At 48.5% G+C, this 24,132-nt stretch overlaps 1 protein-coding gene across 1 annotated transcript in view; it reads left to right on the top strand.

Annotated features, from left to right (window-relative positions):
* The first annotated feature begins 8,684 nt into the window (after nt 1–8,684).
* The window catches only part of LOC147701495 (transient receptor potential cation channel subfamily M member 4-like), a 1,534,183-nt gene continuing 1,518,735 nt past the window's right edge, over nt 8,685–24,132 (top strand). The window contains exons 1-2 of the mRNA XM_086929348.1: nt 8,685–8,720; nt 8,985–9,052. Of these exons, the coding sequence (XP_086785474.1) occupies nt 8,685–8,720; nt 8,985–9,052 (104 nt within the window). The remainder of the gene's footprint in view (nt 8,721–8,984; nt 9,053–24,132) is intronic.

The following is a 24,132-nucleotide window of genomic DNA, read 5'->3' as shown; positions in this document are numbered from 1 at the left end:
TACCCCTGATGAGACGTCAGAGCACTTTTTTGGCAAGTAGCACCCTACACCGGAACCCCCAAAGGATTAGTGTTAAATTAGTATAGTAAAATATGAAAGTAATTTGAGTGATGGATAGGTTAGTCAGTTATTTGGATTCAGATGGATAGTGGAAGGATAGAAGAGGGAAAAAAGGTTTGCATTTATATAGCGCTTGTTACCCCCGATTGTGTGTTGAAGGGCTTTGTTGGCGAGTAGCACGCTACTCCGGAACCCATAAAGGATAAGTGTTAAATTAGTATAGTGAAATATGAAAGTAATTTGAGTTGTGGATATGTTAGATATTTGGATTGAAAAGGGTAGAGGAGGGATAGAAGAGGGAAAAGGGTTTGCCTTTATATACAGCTTATTACCCCTGATGGGTTGTTGATGCGCTTGTTTGGCGAGTAGCATGCAACTACGGAACCCATAAAGGATTAGTGTTGAATTAGTATAGTGAAATATGAGAGTGATTTGGGTGATGGATATGTTATTCAGTTATTTGGATGGCGAAGGGTAGTGGAGGGATAGAAAAGGGGAAATGGTCTGCATTTATAAAGTGCTTGCTACCTCTGATGAGGTGTTGAAGCACTTTTTCAACGAGTAGCACATAAAGGATTACTGGTAAATTAGTATAGTGAAATATGAAGTTTGAGAAGTGGACATGTTAGTCTTTTATTTTGATTGAAAGATATAGTGGAGGGATAGAAGACTTTGTTTAGGTCATAGCAGTAGGAGGAGGCTTAGAATGAGTAAAAAAGGGATGTGGAGTGGTAGAGTCAGAGGGAAGAGTTTAGAAAGGCTTGTTTTGGGGGGTCGGTATAGTAAAATAGGTGTCAGATGATGCAAGGAGGGGTAGAGTCTAGAAAGGGTTATTTTGGGGATTTTAAAATAATAATAATACTGAGCTTATATAGCGCCTGGTTACACTAGCCAGTGTGTCCCCGTGCTTATAGTAGTGGTATGGGGTTTGAGATGAGTCAGAGAGTTGAGTTAGAAGATATATTGAGAGAGGCATAGGGTGAGAAATAGGGTAGTGCATTGGATATGCTGAATTAGAAGGAAGTACTTTTTAGATCCATAAATACATGGAAATTATATAGATGCATAAAGGAAGTAAGTTTATGTAGATTAAAGATATTGATAGAGGTGTGGGGGTGAGAAATAGGGTAGGTCATTGAACGTGCTTTTTTAGGAGAAAAGTAATAAATATTTAGATCCAAGTATATGTAAGGTATATAGATGCATAAAGGAAGTAGGTATATGTAGATTAAAGATGCATTAGATGAACTCTGGTTTTCAAGTGTTGTACTTAAAAAAAAAAAAAGTTTTTTTAAACATAATTATTGTGATGCACAGGTACAGAAGGGTCAAAGGTTTCTGGAAGTGATATATGTGATGCACCATTACAGAAGGTCTAAGGGGTAAGACTGGTGATGCAGATGCACATATTGGGCATGATCAGGGCTGCACTGGAACACACATGGATATAATCGCTGGTGTTGATGAGAATGAGACAAGATCTGGACAAGGCAGGTGAGGGTTCTGATGGGTGATGTCGCTGTTGCACTGACAGAGGCAAGCCCTCTGCCGCCAGCAATGCAAAGATATAGAAGGCAAAGGTTGTGTCAGTGCAGTAGAAGTACAGAAAAGGCACATGCACTGCACGGGAGGTGGCATGAATGAGACTGCGAATGTGGGGGCACTGTCCTACTTCAGCTTGTGCTCCGAAAGTGACTGAGGTGGGAGTGCTGAGAGCACAGTGAAGCCTCCTAGGTTATATGCTAAGTGTAGATGATGGGACCTTCTTCTGGACTTTGTTTCAGTTTGACTGGTTCAGTTTTACATAACTTGTATGCAGATCCAGCGTTCTGCCGTCTCCTACCTCGCTCCTAAAGCCTGTAACGACCTTTCCCTACACATCGGAGTCGCCGCCTCAGTTCTTGAATTCTGCAAGAAACTAAAGACCTGTGTCTACACCAAGCCCGGCCATTGGCTTGGCCCCACAGCTCCTGCCTCAGTGCTAGGATGCCGTCCCAGGTGAGTGGAGTGCTGTACGAAAGTACATAGCATGACCTAGTGCGAATGTAGCCCAAGAGCATTCAAGCACTTCACATGAGCACCAGATTACATGACACAAGGTCAGGTTGACTTTTTGAGCTGTCCCTGGGACTCAAACCCTGTTCCTCTCTTCCAAGGTTTAGCAGTTCTGTCTGGTGTTTAAGCCCCATGGCCTCTCGTTGTAATTGATTTAAGGGTGTGAGTGTGTGGACATTAATATCCATGCCGAGGCAAAGTCAATCAACTAATCAATCAATCAAAGTACTTGCAAAGCGCTCTACTTACCCGTGAGGGTCCAAAGGCGCTGAGGGGTAGGGGTGTCCTGCTACTGCTCGAGGAGCCAGGTCTTGAGGAGTCTTCTGAAGGCGAGTAGGTCTTGGGTCTGCCATATGTGGGTAGGGAGGGTGTTCCAGGTCTTGACGGTGAGGTAGGAGAAGGACCTGCCGCCGGAGGTGGTTCATTGGATGCGGGGGACAGCGGCGAGGCTGGCGGAGCGGAGCTGGCGGGTGGAGGTGTGGAAGCTGAGTCCGCTGTTCAGGTAGGATGGTCCGGCGTTGTGGAGTGCTTTGTGTGCGTGGGTGAGGAGCTTGAAGGTGGTCCTCTTGTCGACAGGGAGCCAGTGTAGGTCTCTCAGGTGGGGGGTGATGTGGCTGTGGCGGGGGACGTTGACGATCATTCGGGCGGAGGCGTTTTGGATGCGTTGTAGTTGTCGTAGGTGTTTGGCTGGGATTCCTGTGTAGTGTGTGTTGCCGTAGTCCAGTCTGCAGCTGACGAGGGCCTGTGTCACCGTTCTTCTTGTTACGGTCAGGATCCACTTGTAGATCCCACAGAGCATGCAAAGGGTGTTGTAGCAGGAGGAGGAGACGGCGTTGACCTGCTTAGACATGGAGAGGGAGGAGTCGAGGATGAATCCTAGATTGCGTGCATGGTCGGTAGGTGTTGGTGCTGTTCCCAGTGTGGTCGGCCACCTGGAGTCATCCCAGGCTGAGGGGGTGGGTCTGAGGATGAGCACCTCTGTCTTGTCCGAGTTCAGCTTCAGATGGCTGCTCCTCATCCAGTCGGCGACGGCCTTCATTTCCTTGTGGAGGTTGGTTTTGGCGGTGTGTGGTTCCTTGGTGAGGGAGAGGATGAGCTGGGTGTCGTCGGCATAGGAGATGATGTTGAGGTCGTAATGGCGGGCCACGTGTGCGAGGGGGGCCATGTAGACATTGAACAGCATTGGCAAGGGTCTCTGGAGGTGATATTTGTGATGCACAGGTACAGAAGGGGCAAGGGTCTCTGGAGGTGATATTTGTGATGCACAGGTACAAAGCGAAAAGGGTGTCTAGAAGAGCGATATCTGATGCACAGGTGTAAAAAGGACAAGGGTCTCTGGAGGTGATATATGTGATGCACAGGTACTGAAGGGACAAAGGTCTCGGGAGGTGATATGGGTATTGCATTGTATTATAATTGCATTTATATAGCACTCACTACCCCTGATGAGACGTCAGAGCACTTTTTTGGCAAGTAGCACCCTACACCGGAACCCCCAAAGGATTAGTGTTAAATTAGTATAGTAAAATATGAAAGTAATTTGAGTGATGGATAGGTTAGTCAGTTATTTGGATTCAGATGGATAGTGGAAGGATAGAAGAGGGAAAAAAGGTTTGCATTTATATAGCGCTTGTTACCCCCGATTGTGTGTTGAAGGGCTTTGTTGGCGAGTAGCACGCTACTCCGGAACCCATAAAGGATAAGTGTTAAATTAGTATAGTGAAATATGAAAGTAATTTGAGTTGTGGATATGTTAGATATTTGGATTGAAAAGGGTAGAGGAGGGATAGAAGAGGGAAAAGGGTTTGCCTTTATATACAGCTTATTACCCCTGATGGGTTGTTGATGCGCTTGTTTGGCGAGTAGCATGCAACTACGGAACCCATAAAGGATTAGTGTTGAATTAGTATAGTGAAATATGAGAGTGATTTGGGTGATGGATATGTTATTCAGTTATTTGGATGGCGAAGGGTAGTGGAGGGATAGAAAAGGGGAAATGGTCTGCATTTATAAAGTGCTTGCTACCTCTGATGAGGTGTTGAAGCACTTTTTCAACGAGTAGCACATAAAGGATTACTGGTAAATTAGTATAGTGAAATATGAAGTTTGAGAAGTGGACATGTTAGTCTTTTATTTTGATTGAAAGATATAGTGGAGGGATAGAAGACTTTGTTTAGGTCATAGCAGTAGGAGGAGGCTTAGAATGAGTAAAAAAGGGATGTGGAGTGGTAGAGTCAGAGGGAAGAGTTTAGAAAGGCTTGTTTTGGGGGGTCGGTATAGTAAAATAGGTGTCAGATGATGCAAGGAGGGGTAGAGTCTAGAAAGGGTTATTTTGGGGATTTTAAAATAATAATAATACTGAGCTTATATAGCGCCTGGTTACACTAGCCAGTGTGTCCCCGTGCTTATAGTAGTGGTATGGGGTTTGAGATGAGTCAGAGAGTTGAGTTAGAAGATATATTGAGAGAGGCATAGGGTGAGAAATAGGGTAGTGCATTGGATATGCTGAATTAGAAGGAAGTACTTTTTAGATCCATAAATACATGGAAATTATATAGATGCATAAAGGAAGTAAGTTTATGTAGATTAAAGATATTGATAGAGGTGTGGGGGTGAGAAATAGGGTAGGTCATTGAACGTGCTTTTTTAGGAGAAAAGTAATAAATATTTAGATCCAAGTATATGTAAGGTATATAGATGCATAAAGGAAGTAGGTATATGTAGATTAAAGATGCATTAGATGAACTCTGGTTTTCAAGTGTTGTACTTAAAAAAAAAAAAAGTTTTTTTAAACATAATTATTGTGATGCACAGGTACAGAAGGGTCAAAGGTTTCTGGAAGTGATATATGTGATGCACCATTACAGAAGGTCTAAGGGGTAAGACTGGTGATGCAGATGCACATATTGGGCATGATCAGGGCTGCACTGGAACACACATGGATATAATCGCTGGTGTTGATGAGAATGAGACAAGATCTGGACAAGGCAGGTGAGGGTTCTGATGGGTGATGTCGCTGTTGCACTGACAGAGGCAAGCCCTCTGCCGCCAGCAATGCAAAGATATAGAAGGCAAAGGTTGTGTCAGTGCAGTAGAAGTACAGAAAAGGCACATGCACTGCACGGGAGGTGGCATGAATGAGACTGCGAATGTGGGGGCACTGTCCTACTTCAGCGTGTGCTCCGAAAGTGACTGAGGTGGGAGTGCTGAGAGCACAGTGAAGCCTCCTAGGTTATATGCTAAGTGTAGATGATGGGACCTTCTTCTGGACTTTGTTTCAGTTTGACTGGTTCAGTTTTACATAACTTGTATGCAGATCCAGCGTTCTGCCGTCTCCTACCTCGCTCCTAAAGCCTGTAACGACCTTTCCCTACACATCGGAGTCGCCGCCTCAGTTCTTGAATTCTGCAAGAAACTAAAGACCTGTGTCTACACCAAGCCCGGCCATTGGCTTGGCCCCACAGCTCCTGCCTCAGTGCTAGGATGCCGTCCCAGGTGAGTGGAGTGCTGTACGAAAGTACATAGCATGACCTAGTGCGAATGTAGCCCAAGAGCATTCAAGCACTTCACATGAGCACCAGATTACATGACACAAGGTCAGGTTGACTTTTTGAGCTGTCCCTGGGACTCAAACCCTGTTCCTCTCTTCCAAGGTTTAGCAGTTCTGTCTGGTGTTTAAGCCCCATGGCCTCTCGTTGTAATTGATTTAAGGGTGTGAGTGTGTGGACATTAATATCCATGCCGAGGCAAAGTCAATCAACTAATCAATCAATCAAAGTACTTGTAAAGCGCTCTACTTACCCGTGAGGGTCCAAAGGCGCTGAGGGGTAGGGGTGTCCTGCTACTGCTCGAGGAGCCAGGTCTTGAGGAGTCTTCTGAAGGCGAGTAGGTCTTGGGTCTGCCAAAAGTGGGTAGGGAGGGTGTTCCAGGTCTTGACGGTGAGGTAGGAGAAGGACCTGGGTGAGGAGCTTGAAGGTGGTCCTCTTGTCGACAGGGAGCCAGTGTAGGTCTCTCAGGTGGGGGTGATGTGGCTGTGGCGGGGGACGTTGACGATCATTCGGGCGGAGGCGTTTTGGATGCGTTGTAGTTGTCGTAGGTGTTTGGCTGGGATTCCTGTGTAGTGTGTGTTGCCATAGTCCAGTCTGCAGCTGACGAGGGCCTGTGTCACCGTTCTTCTTGTTACGGTCAGGATCCACTTGTAGATCCCACAGAGCATGCAAAGGGTGTTGTAGCAGGAGGAGGAGACGGCGTTGACCTGCTTAGACATGGAGAGGGAGGAGTCGAGGATGAATCCTAGATTGCGTGCATGGTCGGTAGGTGTTGGTGCTGTTCCCAGTGTGGTCGGCCACCTGGAGTCATCCCAGGCTGAGGGGGTGGGTCTGAGGATGAGCACCTCTGTCTTGTCCGAGTTCAGCTTCAGATGGCTGCTCCTCATCCAGTCGGCGACGGCCTTCATTTCCTCGTGGAGGTTGGTTTTGGCGGTGTGTGGTTCCTTGGTGAGGGAGAGGATGAGCTGGGTGTCGTCGGCATAGGAGATGATGTTGAGGTCGTAATGGCGGGCCACGTGTGCGAGGGGGGCCATGTAGACATTGAACAGCATTGGGCTGAGGGAAGAGCCCTGGGGAAAAGCCGCAGATGATGTCGGTGGCTTCGGATCGGAAGGGTGGGAGGCGGACGCTCTGAGTTCTGCCGGAGAGGAAGGACGTGATCCAGTCAAGAGCCTTCTCTTGGATTCCGGCTTCTATGAGGCTTGTCTTTAGAGTGCGATGGCAGACCATGGCAGCTGACAGGTCCAGGAGGATGAGGGCTGATGTTTTGCCATTGTCTAGTTGGCGCCTGATGTAGTCTGTGGCGGCGAAGAGGGCTGTCTCTGTGCTGTGGTTTTGTCTGAATCCGGACTGGGACGGGTACAAGATGTTGTTGTCTTCCAGGTGGCGAGCAAGTTGCATGTTGATCATTTTCTTGATGACCTTTGCCAGGAACGGGAGCTGGGAGATGGGCCGGACGTTTTTGAGTTCCTTGGGGTCCGCTTTGGGCTTCTTGAGGAGGGCGTTGATTTCGGCATGCTTCCAGCTGTCCGGGAATGTTGCTGTTTCGAAGGAGATGTTGATGACCTTCCTTAGGTGGGGTGCGATGGCTGCGTCTGCTTTGTTGAATACGTGGTGTGGGCACGGGTCAGACAGAGATCCTGAGTGAATGGAGTTCATGACCTTGGGCGTCTCGTCGTCGTTGATGTTGGACCAGGAGGTCAGGCGGTTGGTACTGGTGGTGTTCACAGGGGAGGTGGAGTCTGGCGCAGGGAGGGTTGTGGTGTTGAAGCTGTCGTGGATGTCAGCGATCTTGTGGTGGAAGAAGATGGCTAGTGAGTCGCACAGTTCTTGTGAGGGCCGGATGTCGCTGGCGCTGGGGTTGGAGAGTTCCTTTACGATGCTGAAGAGCTCTTTGCTGTCGTGTGCGTTGTTATCTAGGCGGTCTTTGAGGAGGATCTCTTGGCTAATCTGATGAGGTGGTGGTGTCTGCGGGTGGCGTCCTTGTGGGCTGCGTGGTTGTCCGGTGTGCATTCGTGGAGCCATGTCTTCTCCAGTTTCTGGCATGCACGTTTAGAGGTCTGGAGCTCGTCGGTGAACCAGGTGGCTCTCTTGTTGGCGTGGCTGTTGGAGGGTTTCTTGAGCGGGGTGAGGGTGAGGGCGTTGGCGCAGTTGTCGATGACGATCCACTGTCTGAGGTTTAGGGCTGCGGCATCTAGGTTGGTGGGGTCGGTGGGTGGGTTCTTGGCGAGGGAGGTGATCAGCTGGTCTTCTGTGACTTTGCTCCAGCAGCGGCAAGGCAGCTGTTGGGTGCGGTTGTGCGTGGTTGGGTCCAGTCCTTGGAGGTTTGGTGGTTCTGTTGCATGTGAAGCTGCAGGTGTGGCAGGAGAAGGGTCCGTGGGTCCGTTTAGGGGTGGCCTGGAAGCAGGTGTGATTTTGGCCGGCGTTGAGTACATGGAGGGTGCTGGCGTCGTAGTGGATTTTGGTGTTGTGGCGTTTGCAGGGTCCAGGGGTTCTGGCGCTGGGCGCGGTCCAGGCGCGGACGGGCACAGACGGGCTTGCCTTAGGCGAGCTGCACAGTCGCTTCTCGGCCTGCATATGAGGTGGCTTGGGAGGGAGAAGCAGCTGGGAGGCGGGAGAGCGGGGAGGCGAATGGGTGTGCAGGGGGGCGGGGCTGCAGGGAAGCAGCGGCGGGAAAGTGCCTGATCTGGAACAGCGGGGGGTGGGAGGAATTGGCGCACAGGGCAGAGGGGAAGGAAAAAAAAACAGGAACAAGGAGGCAGGAACCGGGCAGTCAGGTGACGAGCAGCGGCGTGGGGGTGACCTGCCTGCAAGCAGGGTCAAAGGCATAGTTGTTTGAAAAGTTACTTCATGGACTCGTGACCTGTGAATTAAAAGTGATGATATTCCGAACACTTTCTCCTAGGCTGCGGGCTAGGGGTGGTGGTGGGGGTTTGAAGTAGGAGTCTCCTTCAGTCATTGACTCTTCTCCATGGGCCGCATGGCCTGCTGGGACAGAGGCTGGACGTGGGTTAGGGATGCATGGTTATTTTTAGTCCAGTACCACCCCAAACAGATGTAAGAGGGTTGTACAAGTGAGTTGCTCAACCTTGCACTTTAGGATATGTGTATAGTTGAAAATGTTTACCTATTTTTCTGTAGGTTGTTGTGAATAATAACTACGCAGTATTTTCTCATCGCTCATCTGTTTTCGGTGAAATGGAATGCGCCACTCCCTGGTGCCTCCGCTGCCTCTTACGAGCCCCCACCGAGGATGTGAAGATGCGTGCGGATGAATGAGTTTACGCTGCTTTTAACAGGCTTTTGTTTTTTTTCTTTCAGTACTGGATCCCCCGTTACATCAAGAAGAAAACATGCACGACCTTCATCGAGGACACCGGCGTGAACGGGTAAGACTGTCAGACCTTTCCATCTTTCACCTTTCTGCCCTTTTCTGCATCTCTGCTCTTTTGTGCCTTATTTCTGCTTATTTTCCCTTTTTTCTTTATCCCTTCTTTCCTCCCTTTACCTTTCCCCGCCGCTGCTGCCCCCGCAGCCCCTCCCCCCCAGCGCGACCGGCCCAATCCAGCTCCTCTCCCCGCTCCCGCCTCCCAGCTGTCCAGCCCTCCCTGACCCCTACTTAATGGCACGCCGCTGGTGCACCGAAGGCGCGTCAAAGGCAAGCACGTCTGCGCCCGTCCGCGACCAGCACCAGGAACCCTGGATCTCCGCCCCGCCAACGCTACGACCCAGCAGCACTCCACGCACTCAACCCAGGCTGCAACAACAACTGCAAGCTAGCATCACCAGCCGACACCCATGGACCCTTCAGCTGTCACCGCTGCCGGCACACCTGCAGCACCGCCAAGAACACGGATCCAGCACAACCCGCCCACAAGAACACAACCGAACCAAAGACCCTGCAATGCATCCTTCTCAACGTCCGATCCCTCCACAAACACGCCACAGAAATCCTGGACCTCCTCGACAGCACCACCCCGGACGTAGCATTCCTCACCGAAACCTGGACCAACGCCACCTCGGGACCGGACATCACCATTGCCATCCCCCAAGGATACAAGATCTACAGGAAGGACCGCCCCACCCACCCAGGAGGAGGAATCGCCATCGTCCACAAATCCAGCCTCCGCCTGAGCACACTCCCTGACGAGTCCACAGAACTGATGGAACACCTTCACTTCAAGATACTGGCCAGCCCCATTGCCGCCCTCCGAGGAACCCTCATCTACCGACCCCCTGGACCCCGCGGACCCTTCGCCAACTCCATCACGGACATTATCTCCCCACAGGCCATCGCATCCACCAACTACACCCTGCTGGGAGACCTCAACTTCCACCTCGACAATCAACTGGACCCCAACACCACATGCCTCCTGGACAACCTCCACAACATTGGACTCTGCCAGATCGTGACCGAGCCCACGCACTCAGCAGGACACATCCTCGGCCCCCTCTTCACTACAGGAAACTCCATCACCTTCAGCCACACCACCGAACTCCCATGGACCGACCATCGTTGCGCCCACTTCACCTTCAGAACACCCACCATCCACAGACACCAGCACCTGCTTCCACAAAGAAACTGGGCCAAAATCACCGACGACCAGCTCATCTCCTCACTCAACAATTCCACCCCAACCATCGCGGAAAACGACGACCCCAACACTGCAGCCCGAACCCTTCATAGATGGATCTCGGACAGCACCAACACCATAGCCCCCCTCAAGAAAAACAACAATACCCGTGCCAAGAAAGCCAGATGGTTTACCACCGAACTTCGAGAGTCCAGGCGCACACACCGCCGCCTCAAAGGCCTGGAGAAACACCAAATCCCCAGAAGCCCACAACAACTTAAGAGCCACCACCAACGCTCACCATCAACTCATCAGAGAAACGAGGAAAAAAGCGATTGAAGACAGAATCCCCACCCACGCACACAACAGCAAGGAACTCTTCAGCATCATCAAGGAGTTGGCCCAACCCACCAGCGAGTCTACCGACATCCCTCCCTCACAAGACCTCTGCGACAAACTCAGCACCTTTTTCCACCACAAAATCAAGAGCATCTACGACAACTTCGACGAAGACAACCAACACACTGAACCCTCACCAACCACCCCCGACACCCGGAAACCAGCGATTGATGACTGGACAGCCCTCACCACCAAAGACACACTGAAGACAATGAAGTCAATCCACTCAGGGGCCCCCACGGACCCCTGCCCCCACCACATCTTCAACAGAGCCGCTGACACCATCGCACCCATGCTCTGCCACACCTTCAACCACTCCCTGGCGACCGCCTCGTTCCCCGACGACTGGAAACACGCCGAGGTCAACCCCCTCCTAATGAAACCCTTAGCGGACCCCACCGACCTCAAAAACTACAGACCCATCTCCCTGCTCCCTTTCCCAGCGAAAGTCATCGAGAAAGCCATCAACAGCCAACTAGCCACATTCATTGAAGAACACAACATCCTCGACTCCTCCAATCCGGCTTCAGAAAAAACACAGTACGGAAACCGCCCTCCTCGCCGCAACAGACGACATCCGCACCCTACTGGACAAAGGAGAAACAGTAGCCCTCATCCTCCTAGACCTATCAGCGGCGTTCGACACAGTCTCCCACTGCACCCTAATACGCAGACTCTACGACGCAGGAATCCAGGACAAGGCCCTCGACTGGATCTGCTCCTTCCTCTCCGGCAGGACGCAACGGGTCAGACTCACCCCTTTCCTCTCAGACCCCACACCTACCACCTGCGGAGTCCCCCAGGGCTCCTCCCTCAGACCGACGCTCTTCAAAGTCTACATGGCTCCACTTGCCCCCATCGTCAGAACCTACGAACTCAACATCGTGTCATACGCAGACGACACCCAGCTCATCCTCTCCCTATCCAACGAGCCCAACACCACCAGACGCAACTTTCGAGAAGGCATGGAAGCCGTCGCCAAATGGATGAAAAACAGCTGCCTACAACTAAACACCAACAAAACAGAAGTACTCATTATGGGCCCAAACCCCGACGCCCGGAGCGACACCTGGTGGCCCACCGCCGTCGGAAACCCGCCAACCCCCACAGACCAAGCACGCAACCTGGGAATCATCCTGGACTCCGAGCTCAAAATGGACCGCCAGATCAACTCTGTCTCATCTTCCTGCTTCCACACCCTCCACCTCCTTCGTAAGACCTTCAAATGGATCCCTCTCGAACACTGAACGACAGTCACTCACGCCCTGGTCACCAGCAGACTCGACTACGGCAACACACTCTACGCCGGAATAAACAAAAACCTCATCCGCAAGCTACAGAACATCCAGAACGCCGCCGTAAGACTGGTCCTCAACCTGCCAAAACACTGCCACATCTCCCAGCACCTGCGCATACTCCACTGGCTCCCCGTCGAGGTGAGAATCACCTTTAAGATGCTCACCCACGCACACAAGGTCCTCCACGGCACCGGAGCAGCATACCTGAACAGCCGGCTCAAATTCCACGCACCCCAAAGGACCCTACGATAAGCCCAGCTCTCCTACGTCGAGGTCCCCCGCACCAGAAAGACCAGATCGGGAGGCCGCTCTTTCTCCTTCCTGGCGGCCAAAGCATGGAACGCCCTTCCGCTCCACCTCAGACAGACATTGCTCCCCATCTTCGCAAGAAACCTCAAAACCTGGCTCTTCGACAGACCCCCTCCTTGATGGAATGGAACCTGTACCCCCCCCACCCCTAGCGCCTTGAGACCCTTACGGGTGGGTAGTTGCGCTTTAACAAACTCCTGATTGATTGATTGGACGCCCGTCAGGCTCGCACCTTATTACACCGTCTGTTGGTCGCCATTAACTCCGTCTCTCCAGGTGGTGAGAGGGCTCTCAGACCTCATTCATGGGCGGGCCTGTCTGCAGCTGAGCAGGACGTGTTGAGAGTTTCGCTGTTCTGGTTCATCATATTGTAAATACAACATGCTGTCAATGTGGGCATTCTTACAACGGTCCCAGGGGATACTGGGCTCGGATTGTAATGGTGACGGCCTCTTACCCAGGCCCAGCTCCAGTAATTTTTGTTTGGGTGGGCCAAGGGTTCATTTGGGTGGGCCACTGTGGAGTTCTGGACTTTTTGGTTCTGTCCAGAGGTGTCAGGGAACAACACCCGAAGACCCCGGAGTTCCACCTGCCTTGGTGCACAAATGAACAGAAACACGGGCTTCTCGATGGTGGCGTCAAAGACCAAAGGTTTATTACTGCAGGGACACAGAAGTCACAGAAACCACACATGGGCAGATTCTAGGAGCCTGTTCGATTTGTACAAAGAGGGCTGCTCCTTATATACTAAAAATAGTGCTTTGGGCAAATTCTTCACATTCCCAAACCTTTGCGTCCTAAACAATAAATATTTGGCGTTGCACAGGAATCGTCGACAATATCTGATGATACAACATTACGAATGAGAGGTTCCCACTTTTCCATCATAATCTCATGTCAACTTCTCATTCAAGACCCGGACCGCCTCATCGTAAATTTCGTTACCTCCCCCCAATAAAGGCCCAGAAGGAAAGGAGCAGAGCCAGGTGCAGAAGATAGAAAAGTAGGATAGGAGATGTTTGTGGGTCGTAAATGGGCAAGGCTACCGGCTTCGGCCGCCTAATCATGATCGGGACAATGGACACGAGAACCAGTTCGGTGGGGCTGGCCTCGGGCAGAGGAGGCAGCCTTTGTCGAGTCATGCAGCTACAGCGTGTTCTGTTCCAAGGTGCACGTGTCACTAGAGAGGTGAATCTCCGGCTAAGGCTACGTGTCCTTGATCAAAATGAAGTGATCAGAGGTTATTGCGTATGTGAGGGCAAGAAACACAAAATGGCTGCCATGATCTAAGATGGATGCCGTGGGTGCATCAGAAATGTGTCTGTTACAGGAGTACTCTTGCTCGTAGCGTAGTGAAAGCACCAGGATATGCTAAATGGATCATTTGCGGTTCGCTGATACCCATATTATGCATTTCCGACAATATTGAAAACACGGGTTCAAATCGTCACGGAACCTCAGACCCTCCTTTTGCCCTTACATAGGCAATTACTCAGTCTATGTCAGAATCTAATTCTATGCTCATCAGGTCAGTGACATGCTGTTGTATCATCATCTTTTCTCGTGCCTTTTCTCCAAACGCAGGTGGTTTCCTAAAACAGGATGCAGCACAAAGACTACACAGAGCAGGACCACACTGGATAATCAGGCAGCATGAGAAGAGGAATACTAAGATGACACCAATGACCATTAGAACCTTCCATCCCCACGCTGATATCAGAGTCCAAAACCACTCCATAAAGGACCAGTTTCCCTTGTCTACGTGAATAGAATCGGAAATCTTGTGTAGCTTCGAGATCGCCTCATAGACTGTTGGAGCATTATTAGGAATAAAGACACAGCAGCTCGATTGGATCATTCTGCATACCCCACCTCGATCTGCAAGTATAACGTCTAGAACCATACGATTCTGCAACGTCATGAGTCTATCCGCCTGAAGCTCAGCTGTCAGATTGCTAAGGGCACCAGCAGTTTCGGTAATAGTAGATTCTACTACCCGTGTTAGCTGACGTATGTTTCTACTATTGGCCATAGGCCCCCAGAACGGAAGGAAACCTTTGAAGAAGTCTCCAGCTTCCTGACCAGCGGTATCTTCCTTGCTAAAGACACCTCTCGCTACTCTGGTCCTGTGGTAGTCAGATGAAGCAGTGTATGTTGGGGGCAACAATCGAGCAATATAGCATGATCCTGAAAAGTCGGCAGGCAACCATGTATAAGCTCGGTCTCGACAGATGAAGTAGGTACCCCTAGCAGTAAGAAAGGCAGGGGAAAAGTTAGCCGGAAACACGTAAGTCTCTACGCACTCACTCCTCCCTAGCTGAGCTCTCGGATTTCTTCCATTACCTTGCAAACAGACCTGACCTCGGTGAGGTACGACCCAGATTGGAGTTGAGCTTTTACGCTTGCTTTCTCCCAAACTAAGGCGATACTCTGAAGAGTTCCAACTTAAATATACTCGCAATTCGTCCCTAGGGTAAGATGGAGTATTATTGACATCCTTGATCATGTCAATAATTCCCTGGACTAAAGCTTTGTTGGCAGAGTTATATTTAGTGGAACGTGGTGGACGTGGAGGATATGTTTCAAGGGCATAAGCAAAGATTGTTTGAAGGGCCTGAAATGATCCATTATAGCTGAAAGGTAAAACCAGATAGGGAATACCTTTATCCATAGTGTGGGGTATCAAGCCACACACCCAGCAGTCTGTAGTGTTAACTACCAGTTGGTGTTGATGCAAGAGCTGTACAAAAGTGTTATTGATGAATTCAGAGCGTCGAGCTTGCTCATGTTCAGGAAACGAATGAAAAGAGTGTATAGAAGAAACAGTAGAAGTGACAGGATCAAGGGGAGGTACTGTAGTTACTGGTACAAAAATTAAACTCATACCGAAAACGATTCCACCCACCAACGTTATCAAAACAGTCAAAAATGTAATGGCACATTGTATTAAAAAGCATTTGCTGTGAAGAATTCTGTAAAGTCTGTTTCTGCGAACATAAATCACATTTTCTCGTTGCAGCGCAGGAAGCTCCATCTTCTACAATCCGCTCGCGACCACTGATGATGTGTACGTAGATGAAAATGCCTCTATCAGCCCTGGGAGTTCCCAGAACCAACAGAAAGATCGACCTTGTGTCAGACCCCCGCAGATTCAACTAGGTACACAGCCACGACCCTACGGCTACCCAGACGGCAAGGCAATTTTAAAAAACAATAAAACAATAGCAAACTTCCTGGCTGGAGGCAAAAGTTCAAAATTTCAAAATATCACAATGGGCAGTTGCCTGCTTTATTTGTCCATATTACGAGGTCGTAAATTGTATCTTTGCTTCGCAGGCACTGTTTGATCGGCAAATAGCGTACCACTAGTAGTTGTTGCAGTGTTCAGGTTCGCAGATGACAGAGTTTTTTCTGATGCAGAGGACAAATGTTCAGAGTTCAAAGGAGTCTTTTCAGGAGGAGAGTCAGATTTCGGAGTGTCAGTAATCAATTCGGCATCGCTGAAAGGGATGAACTTTGGCGTTGTTTCAAATTCGGAGGCACCAATTCCTTTCTTCACCCAGTCGTCGTAAGGAAGCGGCAGAGGTACACGCTTGACGTGAGATGCGTGCACCCAATGCTTGCGACCAGCTACACGAACTGCTGTTCTCGTTGCAAGCAGGACTTGGAAGAGGCCGACGTATCTGGGCTGAAGATTCTTCGTCCTCGCAAAGTTCCTGATCACGATCTGATCGCCGGGTTTCAGCTGATGCCCTGGACTCTCCGGAGGCTTTGGCAATGCATCAAAAACCTGTTGGTGAATAAGACTCAATTTAGCAGTCAAGTCGTGAAGGTAGTCTATCAACATAGGATATTCTAGAGAACAAAACTCTTTAGGCCTCGGCACACCCCAAATATTTGCCGGGCGGCCAAAAACTATCTCATAGGGGCTAAGCCCCACTCTAGAATGTACAGTTGCTCTCGTGGATAACAAAGCCAAAGGAAGTGCGTCTGGCCAGGGTAAACCCGTGGATGCTTGAATTTTGGCTAGTTTTAGTTTGAGGGTGCCATTGTAACCCTCAACTAAACCAGCAGACTGGGGATGGTTCGCACTGTGGAACTTTTGTTTTATGCCTAGGCCGGCACACACACTCTGCATAACTTTCCCTATAAACTCACTTCCGTTATCTGACCATACAATCCGTGGCATTCCGTATCTAGGGAAATATTCTTTGAGAAGAATCTTGGCAGTTGATAGGGCAGTATTGTCCTTTAGTGGGTAAGCTTCTATCCATCTGGAAAAAGCACAAACTACCACCAGGACGTATTTCAGATTATTACAGCGATCCATGTGAATGAAGTCTAGCTGAATCACTTCAAAGGGGCAGGAAGGGGGAGCGAAGTGACCAGCAGGAGTTGGAGTTCCCTTGCCAGGATTATGCATCAAGCATACCATACAATTTTTCACCACTCTTTCTGCACATTTACTGATCCCATCATTCTTCCAGACTGGAGCCAACATCTTACAGATTCCCTTAGAACTTATATGCGCTACTCCATGCGCCATTGTCACCACTGCAAGCACATACGCGTCAGGCAACATCCAACGCTGCTGTTCTGTCAAATCAATCCAACACCCATTCGAATCCAACTTGCCCGTACTTTCTCTCCATACACGTTTTTCCTCCTCAGTTGCCTCTTTCTGAATCTCTTTCACACTTTCCATTGTATCCTCACACATTCCAGACTCAGCAATCCATCTTGCAGACGTAGCAACATACATTCTGCTCATCATGTCTCTAGCTGTTTGTTTAGCAGTTTCATCAGCAAAAGCATTCCCACGACCAATATCATCCGTAATTGCTTTATGAGCACTGCACTTTACAATCGCAACTTCAGTCGGCAAGGTTAAAGATTCCAACAAGTCGTTAACTAGCTGACCATGTTGAATCTTAGTCCCATGGGACGTAATGAAACCTCTTTCTTTCCACAAACGGCCAAAACTATGGGCCACGCCAAATGCGTACTGACTATCTGTGAACACATTCACTCTCTTTCCCTTAGCTAAAACACACGCTCTTGTTAGAGCTATTAATTCTGCAGCTTGGGCAGAATTCTGACTCACTCTCGCAGTCTCCACAATCGTCTTCAAAGTCGTTACTGCGTAAGCAGCAGTCACATCACCATTCTCCAATTTAAAACATGATCCATCCACATACAGCGTACCATCTGGATCTGACAATGGAGTGTCTTTCAGGTCAATGCGTCCTTTTGTCTCTTCCTCCGTTCTAAAACAACAATCATGTGGCTCGGAATCACTCGACTCTTGATTAGCCGGCAACAACGTTGCTGGATTCAATATATTACATCTTTTGATCTGAATATGGCTCGCTAGTAATGTCAGCTCGTAACCAGATAGTCTCGCACTGGTAAGGTGTTGTGTCTTAGTTCGGTTCATGAGTGTATCCACAGCATGAGGAACCATGACCACTAGCATATTGTTCATCACCAAACCAGCAGATTGTCGAATGGAAGCCGCAGCTGCCGCTGTAGCTCTCAAACAACTAGGTAACGCTCTAGCTACCGGATCTAATGTTGATGAAAAATACGCACAAGGGCGTTGTTTATCACCAAATGTCTGTGTCAGAACACTCAACGCGCAACCTTCTCTCTCGTGAACATAGAGCGTGAATGGCTTGCTGTAATCAGGTGTACCTAATACAGGAGCTGAACACAATGCATTTCGTAATTCAGTAAAACTCTCCTGACATTCATCAGACCATGGCACCGGACTTGGAACATTTTTCCCAGTCAAAGCTACCAATGGTTTTGCTAAAAGAGAAAAATTTGGGATCCACTGCCTACAGTAAGAGGTAATACCTAAAAAGGCACGCACTTCTCTCAGCGTGTGAGGAACACTCATCTGCGTGATTGCTTTTATTCTCTCTGGGGTCAACTTCCTTCCCTCTTTTGACAAGAGATGACCTAGGTAGGTCACTTCTTGGCAGCAGTATTGCATTTTTGAAGGTGACACCTTGTGATTCAAATTAGACAAATGATGCAATAACGAAATTGTAGCTGCTTTGCAAGTTTCCTTGTCATCGGCAGCCACTAGAAGATCATCTACATACTGTACTAGAGCAGAACCTGGAGGAAGGACAAAGGTATCTAACTGACTTTTTAATGCTTGACTGTAAATAGATGGGCTTTCACAATAGCCTTGTGGAGCGCGTTTAAATCTGAAACTTCGGCCTCCTAGACAGAAGCCGAAAATATCCCTGCTTTCTTCGGCTATAGGAATGCTGAAAAAGGCATTCTTCAAGTCGATGACTGAAAACCAAGTAGCTGTAGCAGGAATCAATGTTAACAAGGCAGTAATATCTGGAACTACAGGAAACTGCGGGACCACAATCTTATTAACTTCTCTGAGGTCGATGACAAACCTATACACTGGAGGCTTTGTAGGATCGGTTCGTTTCAAGATCGGTAATACAGGGCTGTTACAGACATTTCCTCTAGTTTCTTCAACCACATCTTTCTTAATCAAATCTTGTATAATCAATAAAAGTGCTCGTTCACCTTCACTAGATATTTTATATTGAGGAATTCGTGGAAATTTCACATTTGCTTTCAAAGTGACTACATATGGGGGTATTTCCAAAAGGCCTACATCGTTAGGACCAGTCGCCCAAAGAGTATCAGGGAGTGAACGCAGCTCTGGCGGGAGTGCATCCATTGACAAGTACATCGGAGAGGTGATTCTTTTACCCAATGTAAGCTGTACTCCTTCCGGAGAAACGTACAATGTCGCATATAGTCGTTTTAACAAGTCTAAGCCAAGCAGATTTTCATTACAACCTGTCGTCAAAATCAGGGGTGCTTTCAATTGACACGGTCCAACAGAAATAGACAAAGGACCAGATATCGGGTTGTAAACAGGGGCGCCTGAAAAACCTACAGAGACATTTGTTGAGCCGGACAAAGGTGCGCCAGGGAGTTTCGCATGAATGATAGAACTTTTTGCTGCACCAGTATCCAACAGAAACGGTTCGACTACACCTGATGTTGCTACTGCGACATAAGGCCCACTCTGATCCACTGGAACTGATACTACTCCCTCTCTCTGTCCATGGCTGTCCTAGTACCCATTTTGCTGAAATCCCTCATCCACTTCACAATAATCTTCAACAAGATACTGTTGAGATCTATTTTGCTGAGCAGACTGTCCATTTCGTTGATCAAAGTGATTGGAAAGGCGATCATTCGTCTGGGGAGGCATAGCACCTCGCCCTCGACCTCTAGAATTTTGCACAAAACCACCACGACCTCTCTGAGCTGCTGCTGCATTATTTTGCGCTAAGACGGGACACTCATTCTTGTAGTGACCCTCTTTCTTACAGTACGCACACTGGTTCCACTGATATTGAGGTCTCGGTGAACTATAATCTGTTCTTTGATATGAACCCTGTTGTGTATTATTCTGATTCGTGCGAGGCGGATACGCCTGCTGCAAAAGAACTTTAGTTTTTAAGTCTTTCGTTTTCTTGTCTGATTTCTCTTTTTCCTCTTTATCCCTGTTTTCATAATACTGTGCAGTTGCAAGTATTTGCGCAGTTGTAGAAACAGCCCACGCACTCTCGGAATCATTTAATTTATTGCATAACTCAGGCAACAAATTATGCACAAATTTATCGACAAACAGTCTCTGTCCTCCTTCTGTGCTCATATCCTGACCACTGTGATCTACAAAAGTCTCTTCGAACCTCGTGAAGAAGTCGGAGACACTTTCGTCTTTCTTCTGCCTGCATGCGGACAACTTGTCCCAATTAACACGCAATGCGGGCATCAGAGTCTTCATTAAGTCAATTATCCTACCTGGAAGGTCAGCAATCAGAGGTTCGGGTTTTGCACCACCTACTTGCTGACCATCCGCTGCAATGATAGCTGCCCAATCACCACCAAGGGCAACTGGATGATTCTCTTTACGAATTTTAGCCCAAATTGGTTGCGGAACTACATTACCAAATAACATATCGATGTCTGCTAAGTTCATTATACAAGCCTCAACTGTCTGTGTTAATTCCTTATAGTATCCAGCAGGATTCTTACGCGGGTCTGGCAAGGCCTGCTTCACTGCTAGCACTTCAGCTCGCTTCCACGGAATGTGTATCCACACTCTCTGGAATTGCGCCGGAGCGGCTACAATACCACGGACATTATCAGCTTGCACAGCATCGCGCCAAATTGGAGGAACCTCCCTCATTGGATATTGGCGACTTAGCTTCGTTTTACTTTTCTCTAAATCTCTTGGTGAACGAAGTGATGGGTCATTTCTATAACTTAAAATCAGTTCCATCGCTTCTTCTATATTTTCACCTACTATCATTCCTGTAGCAAACTCTTTCTGAACCTTAATTAAGTCTTCTAAATTTGATTCAACATCATCTTCTTCTATTTCCTCACGTAAAAGAGAGCACATCTCATCAAAGACATAACGTTGCGTTGGTTCCTTCCACTGCATAAATGTGTCTAGCACATCTCTTGTACTATATCTCCTACTCTTCGAAATCCATCTGAGAGCCGTGGAATCTAAAATTCCCCGTTCCTCAGTACTTGGAAGCTGACTACGTCTTTGTACGGAGTCAGAAGTAGGAGTCTTGATTAAAGTTTTATAGAGGGGAGACAGAATGCTAGAGACGGAATCAGTGATTCTTCGACGAACAGAGAGCGGAGTCAGCATACTGGCAGATGCAGAGAACACAGTAGAGGTAGGAACAGATAGCGGGACCGTAGAAGTATCAAGGAAGACAGCTTGTGGAACAGTAGGTGTAAGAGATATAGGTATAGGTAAGGAAGTCGGCAACCCAGGAAGGGGAGGTGCCGTAGGAACATGCACATTGACTACAGGAGGTACAGGGGCTTGATTCTGGGGGGCAGGAGCAGGAATACCAGGTCGTCCAGCAACCGGCAATTGAACATTCGGTAAAGGCGGAGCCGTAGCACCTTGTGCATACGGTGGAGGTGATCGTAACAAATAAGACAACAGAGGATCGTTTTCGGAATCCTCTAGTATCTTAATTGTTTTCGATGGCAAGGCAGGGTAGCACTTGTCAATCGCTAAATTATGCTCTCTAATGGCCACCTCTATGGCCTTCTCGGACTCGTTAACTTGCAGCTGTTTAGCCGCTTGTTCTAGAGTCAACTCTTCTTGCTCTTTCTGTTCTTTCTTCAATCTTTTAATTTCTCTCTGTTTGGATTCTTTTCGCCAGTAACGGAAAGAATCAAACATTGCCGGCCGGGCTTTCTTCCTAAACAATTTCGCTTCTAAATTATCAAGGATTTCGGGTTCAAAACTACCATGTAGTGGCCAACTAAGGACACCATCTTTCTCAGTGTATCGGACCCACACCTCATTATAAGATATAGGACCCACACCATGTTTACAGTACAAGTCATATAGGGGAGTCCCAATCGGAGGAACCAGACATGAGTCCTCCAATCGTGAATCACTGTTGCAACCAAAACAAGACAACATACAATTTCTCCGACTTACCATTTTGCAATCCGGAACACAGAACGAACAAAAACACAAAACAGATATGTGCACCTGAACCAAGAACTTAGGCCTACCAAAAGCGAACTAATGTATCGATACCCAAACTAAACCAAATAGATTATCGTAACCAGAACAACCAGTGATAATCTTACGAAACCAAACCAAACCAAGAACCAAAAAGGATTTTAACAACCCTTACGAAGCAACCAGCTAACTATCACTAAATACTTAACTGAGGCACTGAAGACGTCACCAAGGAGAAACCCGTCACGTTTCGCTGTACTAAGGACTGCACCTCGGGTCCAAGACAGGGCGACGGTCAAGGCAACGGCCCACTGCAGCCGTCCTGAACGGGAACCCTCGTGGAAGAGAACTTCGGGCCACTTTTGCGATATGCCGGGATCGATGAAGTGGGGCGCCTCCCTCAGGAATCTTCACACGAAGCTTCTCGAACTCTTCAGGCTTTTGGACCGGTACCGAATGACGTCGCCCCACGTTGGGCGCCAATTGGAGTTCTGGACTTTTTGGTTCTGTCCAGAGGTGTCAGGGAACAACACCCGAAGACCCCGGAGTTCCACCTGCCTTGGTGCACAAATGAACAGAAACACGGGCTTCTCGATGGTGGCGTCAAAGACCAAAGGTTTATTACTGCAGGGACACAGAAGTCACAGAAACCACACATGGGCAGATTCTAGGAGCCTGTTCGATTTGTACAAAGAGGGCTGCTCCTTATATACTAAAAATAGTGCTTTGGGCAAATTCTTCACATTCCCAAACCTTTGCGTCCTAAACAATAAATATTTGGCGTTGCACAGGAATCGTCGACAATATCTGATGATACAACATTACGAATGAGAGGTTCCCACTTTTCCATCATAATCTCATGTCAACTTCTCATTCAAGACCCGGACCGCCTCATCGTAAATTTCGTTACCTCCCCCCAATAAAGGCCCAGAAGGAAAGGAGCAGAGCCAGGTGCAGAAGATAGAAAAGTAGGATAGGAGATGTTTGTGGGTCGTAAATGGGCAAGGCTACCGGCTTCGGCCGCCTAATCATGATCGGGACAATGGACACGAGAACCAGTTCGGTGGGGCTGGCCTCGGGCAGAGGAGGCAGCCTTTGTCGAGTCATGCAGCTACAGCGTGTTCTGTTCCAAGGTGCACGTGTCACTAGAGAGGTGAATCTCCGGCTAAGGCTACGTGTCCTTGATCAAAATGAAGTGATCAGAGGTTATTGCGTATGTGAGGGCAAGAAACACAAAATGGCTGCCATGATCTAAGATGGATGCCGTGGGTGCATCAGAAATGTGTCTGTTACAGGAGTACTCTTGCTCGTAGCGTAGTGAAAGCACCAGGATATGCTAAATGGATCATTTGCGGTTCGCTGATACCCATATTATGCATTTCCGACAATATTGAAAACACGGGTTCAAATCGTCACGGAACCTCAACTGCGGGCTCGATTTGTTTGATATATGTCTAGGCAGACCTGCTTCAGTGCCCTCCTTTATCTCTTCTTAGTCTTACAAGGCCCAGTTAAGGGCACTCTTTTCCAAATCTCTTTCTAAATATTATCACTCTCAAATGTGTTTTTTCCATGTAATGTTCCTTTGGTGGGAAGAGGAGGTTTCTGAGGTGGGAGTATCAGGCAAGTGACACTTCACGGGTTTCCTCTGTGGGACCCTTCAGGGAGAATCCCTCTTCATTACTACCTCCACCTGATCCCGGACTCTACAACGCACTCCCTTACAGGCTTGATTATACCCACTCCTCACCAATGCACCTTATCTCACAGCTGACCTTGGGCCCCAACCCCATATCAAGGCACCATCGGGCTCCACTTTCATATTTCCCTGTAAAAGCATTAGTAAAATCACCTTCAAACTTAAAACATTGAATATAGCAGTAAATATAATTAGCACACACTTTAAAGTATATTCCTCAGTAGCCCTTATGACCAGACTGCTAATTAAATAAACAAAAACAGAAAGGCCATGACAGGGCCGGTTTCTGCGCTGATGCGAAAGTCTTTTTTGGTGCCGCACCAATAGCCTCTTTCTCCATAAATACCTTTACCATCACCTTCCAACAGTGCCCCTCATCCCTCCATGACCCCCCTATTGACCACCTCCTCGGATTTCTTCACTGCCATGCCACATGCCACAAGTGCCCCTCATCTCCCCATAACCCCTCCCCCCTATGACCCCATCCTCGGATTCCCTCACTGCCACCCTCCACCAGTGCCCCTCATCTCTATGTAGCCCCTCCCCCTCATGATCTCCTCCTCAGATTCCTCACTACCACCCTCCAACAGTGCCCCTCATCTCTCCCTAGCTCCCCACTCCATCCCATGAC

This window comes from Lissotriton vulgaris, chromosome 7 (assembly GCF_964263255.1).
Source record: "Lissotriton vulgaris chromosome 7, aLisVul1.2, whole genome shotgun sequence".
Taxonomy (NCBI): Eukaryota; Metazoa; Chordata; class Amphibia; order Caudata; family Salamandridae; genus Lissotriton; species Lissotriton vulgaris.
This window is presented reverse-complemented; position numbering and strand designations above follow the sequence as displayed.